General features: G+C 30.6%; 2 protein-coding genes across 2 annotated transcripts in view; one reads left to right on the forward strand and one right to left on the reverse strand.

The window, feature by feature from the left end:
- LOC140452876 (uncharacterized) overlaps positions 1-15,949 on the reverse strand; it is a 437,586-nt gene that overhangs the window by 284,062 nt on the left and 137,575 nt on the right. The window lies entirely within an intron of this gene.
- LOC140452930 (uncharacterized) lies at positions 3,147-4,255 on the forward strand. The gene is made up of 2 exons (XM_072547252.1): positions 3,147-3,428; positions 3,487-4,255. Exons 1-2 carry the CDS (start codon positions 3,198-3,200, stop codon positions 3,634-3,636), a joined length of 381 nt encoding a protein of 126 aa, XP_072403353.1. The 5' UTR covers positions 3,147-3,197; the 3' UTR covers positions 3,637-4,255.

Below are 15,949 nucleotides of genomic sequence, written 5' to 3' on the forward strand. Positions count from 1 at the left end.
GATTCTCCAGAAAGGATTAGTTAAATCATATTTTATTGATGATGATATGTGATCCTGTCGTTTGTAATTTAACCATCATTTTTTCTGCTATAAATGATTTTCTGAGTCCTAAGGGAGGTTCATTGGATTCCGCTCTTAGGCGTTCGAGAGGTGTGGATTTCATTGCTCCCATACACATTCTTAGTGCTGTGTTTTGTATAATATCCAGTTTACGTACGTAAGTTTTATTAACTGTTCCATAAAGTGTACAACCATAATCAATTATTGATCTTATATACGCTCTATAAAAAAGTACTGTTGTTTGGGCATCCGCTCCACACCAAGTTTGCAATGGATTTTAGAAAATTCAAACCTTAATTAATTAAGCTTAATTTCTTTAAAAAATCAAATCTGATGTGTTTATAACAAATAAAAATTAAAATTGGTGCCATTCAATAGCCATAGGCCTATATTTTATGATGATATAATTTTTATTTTTAAGAAACCGTTATTTATAGTCAAAAAATATGGCTAAAGTTGACTGTTTTTTCGAGTAGTCGAATCGTCTCGGTTTTCACTGGTTCTCCTGTTGGCCTGGGGCACTTCAACATTGGCGATATTTTCTTTTTGGCTGCGATTTAAACTTAGTGACTATAAACAATTCTATTTCGATTGCTCTTAATCATCTTTATTTTACGTGATATATTTTTTTTATATTAAATAGTAAATATTTATATTTACTTTATTCTATAACGTGTATTTATCGTTAAAAAGTATCGTTAAAAAATAAATAACTTTTAAAATGTCACACGATACCACTTTTTATTTAAGATTCCGAGCGTTTTTTTATCATTATTATTTTTTTTTTATGAATAAAAAGAAAACCTGGGTGGATAGTTTTTGGTGGACCACCATATATATGGTTGTTACGACGTTCATTTGTTTTGTTAGCTTTAGGTACTAGCTGCTTTTATTTTTTTTTAATTATATCAAAACAAAAAAAAATCAAAAAGTGTGGATCACATCGAAACCAGCTGGTGTTTATATTATTGCACATGTTTTCCTAACTAGTTATTATATAATAAATCTTATCCCGTGATATCAGTACCCACGACGAAAAGAAAAATGACCTGATATAAGTATTAAACGAAATGAAAATAGTGTCGACGGTTTATAAGATAAGCACCAACGCCCTCACGAAGCTCAACATTTCAACAGTCAAGAGTTGGATCGATTCCTACTGCTGTAATTTTTTTTTTGTTTTTGAATTTAATTATATATCATAAAGTGTGATGATTTTAGGATCCTGTATTTTTTTAAATGTGAACTGTTTGGTTATTATTGAAATTTATAAATTTTATAAGTATTTAAGGGATGTTGAAAAAATTGTAGACCTACGATAAATAGAAAAGAAAGTTACGATTTGGAAGGAGTGTTGAGAAAAAATATATCATTCAATTGTAAATAAATGTAGCAGTTGACTATCTAATCCATTACTTCTGCCATCCATCACTTTATGCGACTTTTTGTTCTGGATTTAAGAAAATTGTGTTTCATTGTTTCTTTGTTCGCGGTACAAAGTCTGGAATTACATAATATTTTGTTTATTTTGAAAAAAGAGACGATTTCTTTTCAAAGTAAAAATAAGCAGTATTTGATATTTCATTTGTTTACCGAATAATATACATGGAGTTTCGTTAGTATGTTTTTTAAAAGCTTAAAGGAAGATAATACCCAGGCTTACAAATAACCACTAATATGAAATATTTATTAAATACAGGGTACATCTAGGTATTTGCTAACTGCATCATCATTCATATTTTGACCTAAATTTGAAGGAAATATATTTTCTAAATATTCTGCAAATAAATTGACTTTTTCATTGTCAATCAGCGCCCAATTTCTATCAGGTTTTCTTATAGGAGAAATTATTGTCAGTTTCCTGAATTTTTTAGTTGCTCTTTATGTAGAGTGGTCATCTGGAGAGAGATTGTTAATATAGAAATTTAAGGTGTCATTACGAGCATGATTTGGCTGAAGTAAGACTTCTAAGAAGAGGAAAAAGTAAAAATTCAGGATAAAAAAATCTTCGAAAGCTCTCAACTGGCTTGATTGGAGGTGTCAGTTAATAATAGAAAAATGGTAAAATATATAATAATTCCTGCAACAAATTGTAATTATGAGAGAACTTTTTCTAAGCTGAGCATAATAAAATCGATACTTCGGTCAACAATACAACAAGACCGTTTGGAGCATCTAATGGTTCCCTTTTGTTGAACAAGAACTTGCTGTATATTATATAGATATATAGCAAGATAGTGTAGTTGTAATGTGTTGCTATAATACATTTTTAACGTCAATTTTAATTTTTAATGTAGGTATTTTATTATATATGTGACCACCAGTTTTTCTTTTACTCGCGTAATATTTTGGTATAAACACAGTCAAAATATATTTTGAATTTAAAAAATTATTTTAAAAAATTCTAAACGGTTTTTCGTATATGAATATATTATTGTTGGAAATTAAAAAAAAAAAATAGGGGGCTACGTCGCGATTTTCAGCATTGAAACCCAGACTAAAAAAACTGGTTACGCCTATGATTAAAGTTTATAATTTATTATGAATTAGTTATGAATCAGTTATTATCGATTTTTCAATTGTTTATCAGGGTATTACGACCTTGAGTGAGGAAAAGCTTGTGAAAATTTTTAATAAGCAGTCAATTATTCTATTACATTTCGTCGAAAGATTGCCGCGAATACAAACTATAAGCTGATATTATTTTTAATTCAATGAACGTTCTAAAAGCATTGTTTAACACATTGCGTACGGCTGTATAAATAATAAATATACCCCCAGTCGGCGGTTTTTTTATGTATCTAGATTAATTTTTGTCTAATTAACATGCCACAGTAATTTTTCTTGTTTGATTTTCGATATATCATAAGTTTTTTTTAGAATATACTTTGTGGCAAGACGTTTGTTTCACGCCGGCCAAGGATTAATTTGTTTATTCCAGCCGGCGTGGTTTGTTACGCGTACCACACCACACGCTATATTTCGCGCCAAATGCATATTCATGGTTCTTGGAACAGTAGTGGGGTGACTGAATTTGCAGATCGTTTTTATTCTGTGTCTAGTTTGAAGTTAGAAGTAGTCTTAGTTGTTATTAGTTGTTGCTGACGGAGTGTTGTTATCGTGCCATTTATTGCAATATGGGAGATTATGAAAAAGAACAGAGCCGTCTGCAAGCCATTTGGGATAAGATTATGTCTGATGAGGACAATGAAAGTGAATTTGCCGACGTTTATTTGTCGGAAGAATATGAACCTGAATCTTCCAATGAGTATTCTTCTGATGGTTACGAGGAGCCAGTTCCCAAAAAGCGTGTCAAGAGAAATGATGAAAAATCTGGCGAAGGTACTTCTAATGTGGTTTCTGCAACCGTAAGTTATTGAACTTTATTTTTATTTTGTCAACAATAAACAGGTAAACTTTTTGTAGATCGATTTGGAATCTGGTTCACATAAAACTATTTCAATCCAAGGAACAAGGACTGTGGAACAACAAACAAATATTATTGATGTAACTATACAAGAAGTAATTGATATGGACACAATTACTGAAGAAGTGTGTCATAGCGAGCAATCTTAGTGGAGGGAAGTTGATGTAACATCGCTGAAAACATTCGGATTACAGTGTAGAAAATGACGGAATAAAATCTTCGTATTACGAGAATTATATAGATCAAGAACCATATGATTGTTTCATCTTTCTTACTGACGACATAATAAAATATATAGTTGAACAAACCAACTTATAAGTACAGCAGATTTTACAAAATTATACTGTAGTATAGTCAAATAAGAGGAAACACAAAAAGAAGTGGGTTCCCACAAATACTTCTTAAATGGAAAAAATTTTTGGCATTATTATGTGGATGGGATTAGTCAAATATCCTCGAAGAAAAGCATACTGGAGTAACGACATTTTGTATACAAATTCGATAAAAAGTATAATGTCTCGAGATTGTTTTGAAGAGCTATTAAAGATGTGGCACTTTAGCGACAATAATGACCGATCTGTAGTAAATGATCGGCTAAGAAAAATTACTCCACTTCTCGAGAAGCTAATTGAACAGTTTCAAACAGTAATGGTGCCATGTGAAAAAGTATGCATAGATGAGACACTTGTGCCGTTTAGAGGACGCCTAAAATTTAGGCAATATATAAAGAACAAACGGCACAAGTTTGGACTAAATTTGTACAAATTATGTACTATAGGTGGGTACACATATAATTTCAAAGTGTATTCTGGTAATGATAAGACTGATGATGGTAGTACTTCCGCAGGAGTTGTGTTGCATTTGATGGATAATCTACTTGACTGTGGGCGTACTTTATACACCGACAACTATTACATAAGAGTGAGTCTTTCAACCAAGTTAAAAGAAAGAAATACACACCTAGTTGGCACTGTAAGAGCTAATCGTAAACTCAATTCTCCCAAAGTGGTTAATACTAAATTAAAAAAAAATGAAATTGTTGCTGAAGAAAGTTCTACTGGTATAGTAATGCTAAAGTGGAAAGACAAACGTGACGTGATGATGCTTACGACAAAACATCAAGCAGACATCACTAAAATAAAGAACAGACGCGGTGAAATAGAGAAACCAACTGCTGTCGTTAGTTACAACAGGTGCAAGAGCTACATTGATTTATCAGATCAACTCAAGTCTTACTCTCATTGCCTTAGACGAGGTAATAAGTGGTACCGAAAATTAGCAGTTGAACTGATTTTTGGCTGTGCATTAGTAAATTCCTTTCTAATATATAAGGAGGTAACACACAAAACAATTAAAATAACGGAATACAGAGAGCTGTTAGCCGCAAGGTTATTATTCGGTAAACATCGTGTGGACTACATGGAGAACGAAAAAGCAGATGGTATAGAACAACTAGAACACGTTTTGGTATACCATAAACGAAACCGTTGTGTTGTGTGTTATAAGGCCTTAAAATAATCAAATGACAGGAACACTGCAGCGAATACTTGTTCCCGATCAGTTTGGCAATGCAATGGGTGTAAAAAGAATTATTGTATTCCTTGTTTTTTTCAGGAACATAAGATGAACAAGAAATAATATTTTTTTCGTAATTTTACATGTTTTGTTATAATTTACTAATATTCCGATGTTTCATATGCTTATTATAGCTTTCCACTAAAACAGAATTTTTACTATTTACATTTTTTTATTCACCTTACCAAAAATAGGTTCATAAAATCAAAACAAACATCCGGCGCATATCAGCCTCTCGTTAGGACGGCTCTTTTTGTATTTCTGTTTTTCTATTTCTATTTTGTATTTCTGAACCGTTTTGTAATACACGCCGTCTAAGTGAAAGTATACCATGTGGTACACTATTTGTGCCACGCCGTCCAAGGATCAAATCGAGTGTGAGACACGTATTGTCTCATGCCGTACGCAACGTGTTAAGGTCTGCTTGTCATTAGCCTAAATTCAGTACTGAATTTAGTACTAAAATAGACATAGTTATGCAGAATTGATTCATCCAACACTAACATAATTTTGAGATAATTAACTTTAAAGAAAATTTAATATAACAATTTAAAATAACTATGTTTATTATTGTTTATTGCATCTTATGTGCGTATTTTAAAAAATCAGGTATATTTATTTTTTTCGTTAAATAAAAAAAACATTTGGATCATTTCTGCACAATTGTGTTTCTTGTGGTATAAAGCAAATTTTATTATTTGCAGATATGATCCAAAGCGGTGGTTGTCTGTATAACTGTCAAATTATATTTGTTTTTACCAAAGTCTGTACATAAAACAAAGATTTATTTTTGGTAACATATCTTTATATTATAAAAACATTGAAATATTTAAGTTACGAACGAAGAAACATTATTCTGTAGAACTTTCTTCCAGGGGAAAATCTAGTTCATTTCCATACCCATTTATGTCATCGAGAATATTTTTGTTTCCTGTTAACTGTTTTGACAGTCCTTTGGAATAAGATCTAACAACGACTTAACGTATTCTTACCTTGGAGCTGAAATCTCTTTACCATTAGGCCATAGACGCAAAAGATTTTCTGGAGTAAATATTTACGTCAAAAGTTTACTTTTAGAATTTTTTTTTATATCTACTTCCACAAATTCACTATCGAACGAATTTTTCATGAAAATGGAATACGGGTTTTCTTTTTTTTTTAATTTCTTTGGTTTTAACCCAATTTATGGGCTTCTTATCTGTTAATAATTTTCTATTGACGATAAGTTTTTCAAGTTTATGTGTACTATAGAAATTTTTCGTTGTTCATTCTAGTAACCAAAAATTGGTTTTTTCCTTTGAAACGAACGCATGACATCCATGAACTCTTCTGGTGTATAAATTCGCTGCTGAAACTTAAAAGCTGATTCTATTTTGCAAAAATCGGTGTCATTTGGCAGGTAGGAATGACCTGGTTGTAGAAATCTTTGTGAAATTTTCTGTAAACTTGGATGTTTTGACAAAAAGAGTTTCAATAGCAAAACGATTTTAATATTTCTATTTTGCCCCCCACATGAATCGCTCCAAAGTATTATATGTTTCACATCAGGTTTCAGGTATATTTCCATTTGATTGATTAAACAACTTCCAGTTTATCTTCTCCTTCCATCCATACATAACAGTAACCTTTGTCTTCTGGTCCTAAGTGGATACCACAATTATATACCCATAGTTTTCGTTTATAAAAAACGATGTTCGTAGGTATTCTTAGAAGTGGGAGAGTTTTCTGTAAATCAAATGTGATGCATTCCATTTCCTGGGACATTTGACTTTCTTTTAGATCATCCCTCATTTTTGCTCTTGCATTTTGCCAAAGTTCAACATGTTTCTGATGTTCGTCAGTTAAATAATTTCTCTCTTCTTCAGTTGCAACGTTTTTTATTTTTGTGTTAAATAAATCACATTTTAAACAAGTATCTTTGTGAAGCGATTTCGTTCGTAAATTAAATTTGTTTAAGTAAATAGATTTTTTAAACAAACGAAACACATTTTCTTACAGGATACTTTTCAACTATCGTTGCAGTATACAACTCATACAGTTTTCTTACAGTCAGATTTGGCTGAAGGAATAAGGCATCAGAGCAATTTCCTCTTCTGTAATGTGATGTGTAGACTTCGGCAAATATGCATATTGCATATTTTGCATATTGTGCATATTTTATGCAAATATTTCATATTTTGGCATATTTGTATAAAAGTTTGCATAAAGTGCATAAAAGTTCAGATTTTTATACTGTATTTGAAAATTTTTAAACATACCAATTTATTTCAATTCTTGTATAAAATTTTGTAGTCATTTTAATCAAGAAATGATCTAAGTACGTAATCTCTACAGGTACAAAACATTTACAATTTCAAAGAAGATCAATTTAAGTAGCCCTCAACATTCTTAGAAAGTCTCGTCACTGAGGCATTCAGTTATTGGATAATCGCTAAGGGTTCGCTCATTTGCATTTTATGATCTAATCCCCAAATCTGTCTATAATTTATTGTATCTTAACAGCAGGTAAACGGCTAATAGTTTTGTTCCTAATTTAGGGATTTTCCAAAATCTCCCAGTTTATTGAATTAGGTACCTAAACATTTCTAATTTGATGCTCAGATTTGTAAATCATTTTTGTTTTGATATTCAAAGCGTAAATACTCGTTGTGCGTAACAAAAAGGAAGATTGTGATTTTATAATGCCTAAAACAACCAGTGCTTCAACTTGGATTAAACCTTATAAAGAGCTGTCTATGGATATGGGAAAAATCTACTGTTCAGTCTGTGGCAAAATTGTAAGTATCTAATATTTTATATTAAATATCTAATATTTCATACATACAGGGTGTTTCCAAATGACACTTACAACGTTTGACTGTAGATACTTCTCGAAAAATTGAACAAAACGATATAGTTAATGAGGGGTCAAACTCATTTACTTTTCGAGATACAGGGTGTTAAAATTAAAAAAAATTAAATTCTTTTAGTTAATAACAACAATAACTTTAAAACCAATAAACGTATTTACTTGAAATTTAGTACTCGTAGGTTGTTTTTAAATGAAAAATAGCTTCCTTTAGTGAGAAAAAATTGTCCATGGTACAATACAATGGTGTGTATTTAGAAAAAATTTTCACCTTTACTTTTTTTTATGAAGTCAGCTATTCTAAAACACAATTATTTTTATTGTAATTGAATTAACAAAAAAAAAACTTTTGTTGAATTTTAAAATAAGTTTTACGATGTACTAATGGTTAGTAACAAAAACTAATTTGTGGATTAATACTGCATTTAAAACACTTAGCGAGTGTTTTTTTTTCCAAACCAGTTATTTGATTAACCAAAAACACCTTGTATATTTTTATATTTTAAAGGTTGGGTTAAAATAAAGGTTTTTATTTTTATTTATAGATAGCATGTGAGAAGAAATTTCAGATAGACCAACATGTGAGAACTGCTTCACACATTGCAAAAAAAGGAAAAATAGGAGGAAAACATCAAACTTCAATGGCTAAATGTTTCCAATCTACTTCAAAAAAATTAGATGAGCAAGAAACTTTTAATGAAGACTTGTGTCGCGCATTAGTGTCTGCAAACATACCGCTTTCAAAATTAGCAAATGTAAATTTTAGTTCGTTTCTAAAAAAATATTGCAAACTTAATGTTCCAAGTGATCGGTCTCTAAGAAGAAATAATGTGAACGGGCTATACTCGTCGGTGTTAATTAATATTAAGCAAGAAATTGCAGATAATTATTTTTACATATCTGTAGACGAAACCACTGATTCTTCAGGAAAGTATATTGCTCATTTATTGATTGGTGTTCTTAAAGAAGATACCTTACCAAAATCTCATCTTATTTTATGCCAGCAACTTGAGAAAACAGATGCTTTAACAATTTCGCGTTTTATACAAGAAACATTAGCAACTTTTTTTCTTCCGACAACTATTCCTTCTAATAAATTACTGCTTATTTTATCGGATGCTGCTCCTTATATGGTGAAAGCAGGACAAAATTTAAAAATATTTTTCCCAGATTTAATACATGTTACTTGTGTAGCGCATGGATTAAACAGAGTTGCAAAGGAAATACGAAAAAAGTTTCCTCTTGTAAATACCATGATATCCAGTGTCAAAAAAGTATTTCTTAAATCTCCTATAAGAATTCAACTTTATAAAGAAATGCTACCTAACATTCCTCTTCCACCACAACCTATTTTAACGCGATGGGGAACATGGTTAGAAGCAGCTAATTTGTATGCAGATCATTTTGTTAAAATAAAGAACATAATTGATACGTTAACAGATGAAAGTTCCCAATCTCTTTTGGATTCTAAACAAACTTTTCAGAGTAACTTGCTTCAACAAGAACTTTCATTTATAAAATCAAATTTTAGTTTTGTTCAAAAAACAATTACTCAGTTAGAATCACCAAAACTGTCATTGTTCGAAAGTACAGCATTAATAAAAGAATTTGCGTCATGTTGTCGGAACGTTAGAGGTAATATTGGAAAAGATATTTTAAAAAAATTTGAAGCTACTATGAAAAAAAATAAAGGTTACCATATTCTTTCTGAAGTAGTCAGTGTTCTAGCTGGAAATATTTCGGAAACAATTAATTTAGAACCAAATGTTTTGGTTAGTTTGAAAAATGCTCCAGTTACATCAGTTGATGTTGAACGAAGTTTTTCCATATATAAATATATGTACTCAGACAGAAGCCACAAGTTTTTGTTAGAAAATTTTGAACACCACTTGGTCATTTATTGTTACCATAATTCTAAATAAGTTTATTCATACTTAAAAATGATGTAGTTACTTAAAATAAATGTAAATCTTAATGAATAGTAGGAAATATTTAGTTATGTATACTTTTTTTTTTAAATAAAATTGTTACTATTTTACGATTTTTTTATTTATTTGTATGCATATTTTGTAAAATATTTGCATATTTTCGGGTAAACACGTGCATATTTATGCGCATATTTTCTGCATTTTTATTTGCATATTTGCCGAAGTCTAGTGATGTGTAAGTTGGAATTGACTTTAGATGACGTATTACAAGTTTGAGGTCTTCAGAAGGAGTTTTATTCCAACCTCCCAGCTTTTTTCCTCTTTGATCAACAATGCTATCAGAGCGAGCCATTTTTTTTAAAGATGCGGTCACTTTTTGGGGAGAAATACCTTCACTTTTTGGGGATATGTTTTTACGAACATATCACGGCACACTATTTTTCCTCCTAAAGTATATAGTATAAAATTTTTAATTTTCCTTTGTAAGCCTTCGTTTAATATGGTATAAGATCTTTTCTTTGTGTTTTGTTTTACACAAGCAATTATATACATTGTCTGAGCATTGTATGTACCTAACTCGTGATATTTATTAAATTCCAATTCCCTAGTTTCTTTGGAAATTTGTTGGCATTTTTTTAAACATTTACAATTATATTCAACAAATACTTTAGGTAATACCTTCATGTGCTTTATGTTTGTGTATGGCAAATTTTTATATTTCCTTAATTTTCTTTCGGATCGGTTGTGTTCTCCAAATTTTATTTTTCTACCCCTCTTAGGTCGTCCTGTAGATTCAGTTTCCAATGGCCTGGTCTCTCCGATCTTCCAAGGTAAGAAATAATATTATTTATTTCGAAATCTTTGTCTTCATAATCAGGATCGGCAACATCTTCGCCGCTGTCAATTATTACATTATGACTTTCATTGATTCTAACATCTCTATCTTTGCTAATAACTATAAGACTTTCTTCCATCAGGGCTCTGATTACATACTCGTATATAATTTTTCTAGAAAAAGAAATGTCCAGTTAATATATTTATTGAAATTTTAAGAGTATCATCTGTCGCGAGTTTAATGCTTTTTCTCTATTTAAAAAGTGCACAACGTCGTTAAAGAAGTTTTTAACTCAAAAATTTATAAATCATTATTTTATAGTAATTACTGTTAGATCTGGCAACATTAAAAATCTTAAATCGTTTGGTGTCAATGTAAAACTCTAAACTTTTAAAAAGTGAACATTTTTTTAAAGAACTATATGCATAACTTAAATACTTATGGTCTTCTAATAAAATTAACGCATTCATTTTTATTTTTAATTTAAAAGAGATTACCTTCATTTTGTAGGTTAGGTGGTACTTAAATTTTTTCCATTTTTGCATGGATGGCCTTTGTCATATTCATGATTTCATCGAGTCTGTTCACCTTCACTAAGTTGATACTTTTTATTAATAATCCAAAAAGGTAATAATAGAATTCGTTAAATGTTAAAAAAAGCAATACGCTATCCACTTTACTATCACAAGTAGCACCTTGGACAGATCTTGGCTGGCGTTGCGTTGTTGCCGCTTGGGTTTCTTTGTTATACTGCTGTATTATGGAATGTAACACCTCTGCATTTATAATGACCAAAGAAAATTGCGAGAATAACATTGGTTGATTCAAGCGTTTTGTATCATTACAGTGTTAAATACATTAGTGTTATTGGCTTTATTAAATTTTTAAATTATTTTTAAATTTTTTAAATTATTTTTAAAACGTAATAATGATTCATGTGTCTTGGTTCATTTTTGTAAATTACTCTTAAAAATATTTAAAGATTCAAGTAGCATGAATCATTACTGCACAATCGATTAAAGCTAAAAGAGCGGTTGGACATTTTACTATTATTACTGTTGTCTTGCATAGAAAAGGTTGGATCATTTCAGCATAATTTAGTTCCGAATTTTACCCATGTAAATTTGTGTCTAACTCATATTTTAAGAAATTGTGGAATGGATCACTTCTGCATAACTACGTCCAAATATTGTATCTACAAATTAAATGCGCGCGCGATTCAGTACTAAAAATTAAAACATGTTTTAATTTCTTATACTAAAAAGGATGAAATATTAACTAAAAGTGAAGTTATTCTCAACTAGTCGTAATAATTGTTTAAACAAATGATTCATTCGTAAAAAGTCAACATGTTTAACCCTTAAGTATTATTAACATCTTAAATCAATGGCGTAAACACTAATTAACCGCCTCACAGACGGGTTTGACATTTTAGTGGATATTTTATTTTGTTAAATATTTTAATGCAAAAAAAATATTGCGATGACTTACTGAAAGTATTATTTATTTAAAAAACACAATAATTAATATAGTTTATCTGTAATTATTAAAATAAAAAACATTATAACAAGAATGGATCGATTTTTGGTGTACATTTTTACGCCTGAAAAAAGTGTGATAAAAATAAAACAAATTAAAGAATCTTGATAAAAATTTATAATCGGGTTAAGCAACGAGTACGAAACATTAAAATAGTAAGATTTTTAAAAACTGTTAGGACAAAAAAAAAACGTGTAGCGCACTCCAAACAAATCTTTTTCGCACATTCCAATCAAATTGGTTTTTGACAATTAAAGCATACATAAGCTGTTCTTCTTTTCTTTTTATTGTGACAGTAAGAACAGTCCTTTTTTTTCTAATTTTTCAACTCTTACTTCTTTACGCCGTTGAGGTTCATCTATACCCAGTATCTCGCATATGCTCAACTTTCAACTCAAAAGAACTTTCTAATCTTCTGTTTATCTGAGGTTGGATAAGTTGAAATGCCAGTTTTTCAATAAAATGGGGCCTTTCTAAATGAGTATTATAAGAGTAAGATAAGGTTTGACACAACCGTCTTATACAGTTACTTATAGATAAACACATTGACAATAAAGACTTAAAAATAATAACTCATCTCTGCTTTAACCAAACAGCAAAAGTCAGGGTAGGCAAAGAACTTTCGGAGGAAGTAGAGATAAAAAGAGGCGTAAGGCAAGGTTGCATACTCTCCCCCTTATTGCTCAATCTTTATTTGGGAGAAATAATTAAAAAATCACTCGAAAATGTATCAATTAAAATAAAAGTCAACGGCAGACCCATCAATAATATCAGATATGCCGATGATAATATACTAATTGCAGAAAATATACAAGATCTACAAACACTTTTAGATAATGTAGTAAATGCTAGTGAGGAAAGCGGACTAACGCTTAATGCTAATAAAACAAAATTTATGACAATTTCCAAAACACAACAACAAGACATTTTAAACATAAGAGGGGTTCCAATAGAAAAAGCAAAAAAATACAGATATGTTGGTACAATTATTAATGGAAATAACGAGTATACAGAAGAAATAAAAATAAGAATTGGACAAGCCAGAGCAACATTTTATAAGATGAGAAAAGTATTTGGCAGTAGAGACTTTAGTTTGCAACTCAAAATAAGAATATTACGTTCATATGTGTTTTCGTTGCTGCTGTATGGGGTGGAGACCTGGACGATAAAGAAAGAGGTGAGCGATCGACTTCGAGGTTAAGCATTCGAGATGTGGACCTACCGAAGAATATTAAAAATAAGTTGGGTAGACCGAATAACAAATGTTGAAGTCCTCAGAAAGATGACAAAAGGAAATGGAAATCATGAATACCATTAAGATAAGAAAGTTACAATATCTCGGCCACGTTATGAGAGGGGATAATTATGTGTTGCTACAAACCATAATGCAGGGAAAAATACAGGGAAAACGAAGTATTGGAAGAAGACGCATCTCCTGGCTCAAAAATCTGAGAAAGTGGTATAATTGCAGTTCCGTCGACACTTGTTCAGAGCTGCAATCTCAAAAGTAAAATAGCTGTGATGATTACCAACCTCCTTAGAGGAGACGGTACCTAACGAAGAAAAAGAAGAAATGAGTATTATTTTTAAAAGATTCATAAAGAATATAAACATTTACTGTACTTACATCAAACATTCTGAAAAATATTATCATAGGCCAACGGTGAGTTCGACGACTGCTTGTAAATGTGGCACATTTTTCGTCCATTGAATCGACACCACCCTTTTTTGAATTATAATCCACTATTATGTGTGATTTTGTTAGTGTCTGTATCCTCAGTGGCTGCGTGATGAGATGATGATACCAAAATTACGGCTTTATTTTTATGTTGATGTAAGGTTAAATGCTCGAATAAATGAACTTTGATCAAATAAAAGGCAGATATCGAGCACAGTTTTATTAATTAAATCTTGTCCAAGTACTTTCGCTCTAGAGCATCTTCAGGGGCATTTCATCAATTTTGGCCTATCCAACAATTAAAGAATGTCATAAACATAAAATTGTACATCACACTAACCTACACAAGGACAAACACTTTTTTTCTTAATTGCTAGCATCATTATTATAATTAAAGCTACTGCACCTAATTGTCGCTTCTTTTTCATAATCATTATTTACCTGTGTGTTTTTTTTACTCTAATCATAAAACAAACTTCTTTGTTAGGTGATCAATATTAATACAAAATAGGTAGAATGTATGCCTAGAAGACAGTTACAAACACAAACACACATTTTTCATATTAAATCGACTTGCGCAACTAACTAAGATATAACTAACTAAGCATAGTGGCAAGAGGACCTTATAAAGAAATTTTTGCGATTGGCACTGTAGATCTTATAATTTCGGTTAACTTGATTTATAGAAAATAGACCACATATAACATTTGAGTATTTTCGTTTGAGTAGTTAGGTTTCTGCTGGTAAATGCGGGTTTCCATTTACGGAATGCTCCGCGTGCCTATATGATTCTAGCTTTTACTTCTTAGTCGTATGTAATTTCATTCTTTAGTCAACTTCCCAGATATATAACTAATTAAACTTAAAAACTTATTCCATAGTAGAAGCTGGCATTTTTATTAGTGTTACTAAGTACGTTTGATAAACCAAAAATTTTAACTTAATTGCTCGGAAAGCATTTTAAAATAAAATATGAGCCGTTAAAAAGATAAATAAATAACTTTTAATATAACACACGATACCACTTTCTATTTAAGTAAAGATAAAGGCCACCCCTGTTTAGCGTATTTCATTAAAAATAATTATTAACGGCTTAGAGCGTTGTTTATTTTTTTTGCATAAATAAAAAGAAAATCTTGATGGTAGATTTTAGTGGAGTACCATATATATTTTTGTTACAACGTCCATGTGTATTAGTAGTAAAACCCAATAAATTATACGACTTACCATTCAGCAGATAATTTGTGTAATAAACAAATAAGTTACACCTAACCAACTTTCCATTTTCAAATAAAACAATATATCGCTACTTACTTCCATAAAATTAAAGTTCTGTTGCATGTAAAACAAAGTAAGCCCACATATATTATTATGCCGGACAACAATATATTTCTACTACTGCATACCATATTCAGTAAAAAGGTGATAAGTGTCTTTAATACATTTTACGTGTATGACTTATTAAAATTTCTCTTTCATATCGACTAGTAAAAACCTTTAAGTACACCTACTTTATTCTACCTGAAAACGAGTTAAAATTTAGAAATGATTACTAAGCTAAAACCATAAATGATCTTAATGGTGTTAAGTTAAAAGATTATGCTAAAATTAAGCAGACTATTAAATAAAATTGCTTGTCTTCTATATTTGTGACTAGGAACAAAGTTTTGAAATACTTTGTTAATAGGTATTAATTAGTTACTTGTAGTGCAATATCTTGTGTTTTTTAGATTTCTTTGAAACTGAAGACAGCAGTTCAATTCTTGATGATTCTCAGAACAATAGTCTCAATGATGGAATCCATTTTTGATAGTGACTTCTCAGATGTAGACCCCACATATCAACCCACATATCAGCAGAGGGATCACTCTCTCTAGGAAGTCTATACGAATTACAAACAGCTGACCTTGATAGCCTAAATGATGACAAAGAACCACCCACGAACAATTATTTAGTTTCAACCAAAATAGCTAGTTGGATATTAAATCTACTGCTTGACAAAGTATGAAAAGACGTACGTCCACTAAAACGTTGGAGAAAAGCTAACTCCAAAGAATGG

Source organism: Diabrotica undecimpunctata, chromosome 11 (genome assembly GCF_040954645.1).
Source record: "Diabrotica undecimpunctata isolate CICGRU chromosome 11, icDiaUnde3, whole genome shotgun sequence".
NCBI classification, from domain to species: Eukaryota; Metazoa; Arthropoda; class Insecta; order Coleoptera; family Chrysomelidae; genus Diabrotica; species Diabrotica undecimpunctata.

What these genes read in the sequence shown, in the direction of transcription:
- LOC140452930 (XM_072547252.1), top strand. Translation starts at nt 3,198, where the DNA reads ATGGGAGATTATGAAAAAGAACAGAGCCGTCTGCAAGCCATTTGGGAT. An exon ending in CTAATGTGGTTTCTGCAACC is followed by an intron (nt 3,429 to 3,486) that starts GTAAGTTATTGA and finishes AACTTTTTGTAG; the next exon opens with ATCGATTTGGAATCTGGTTC.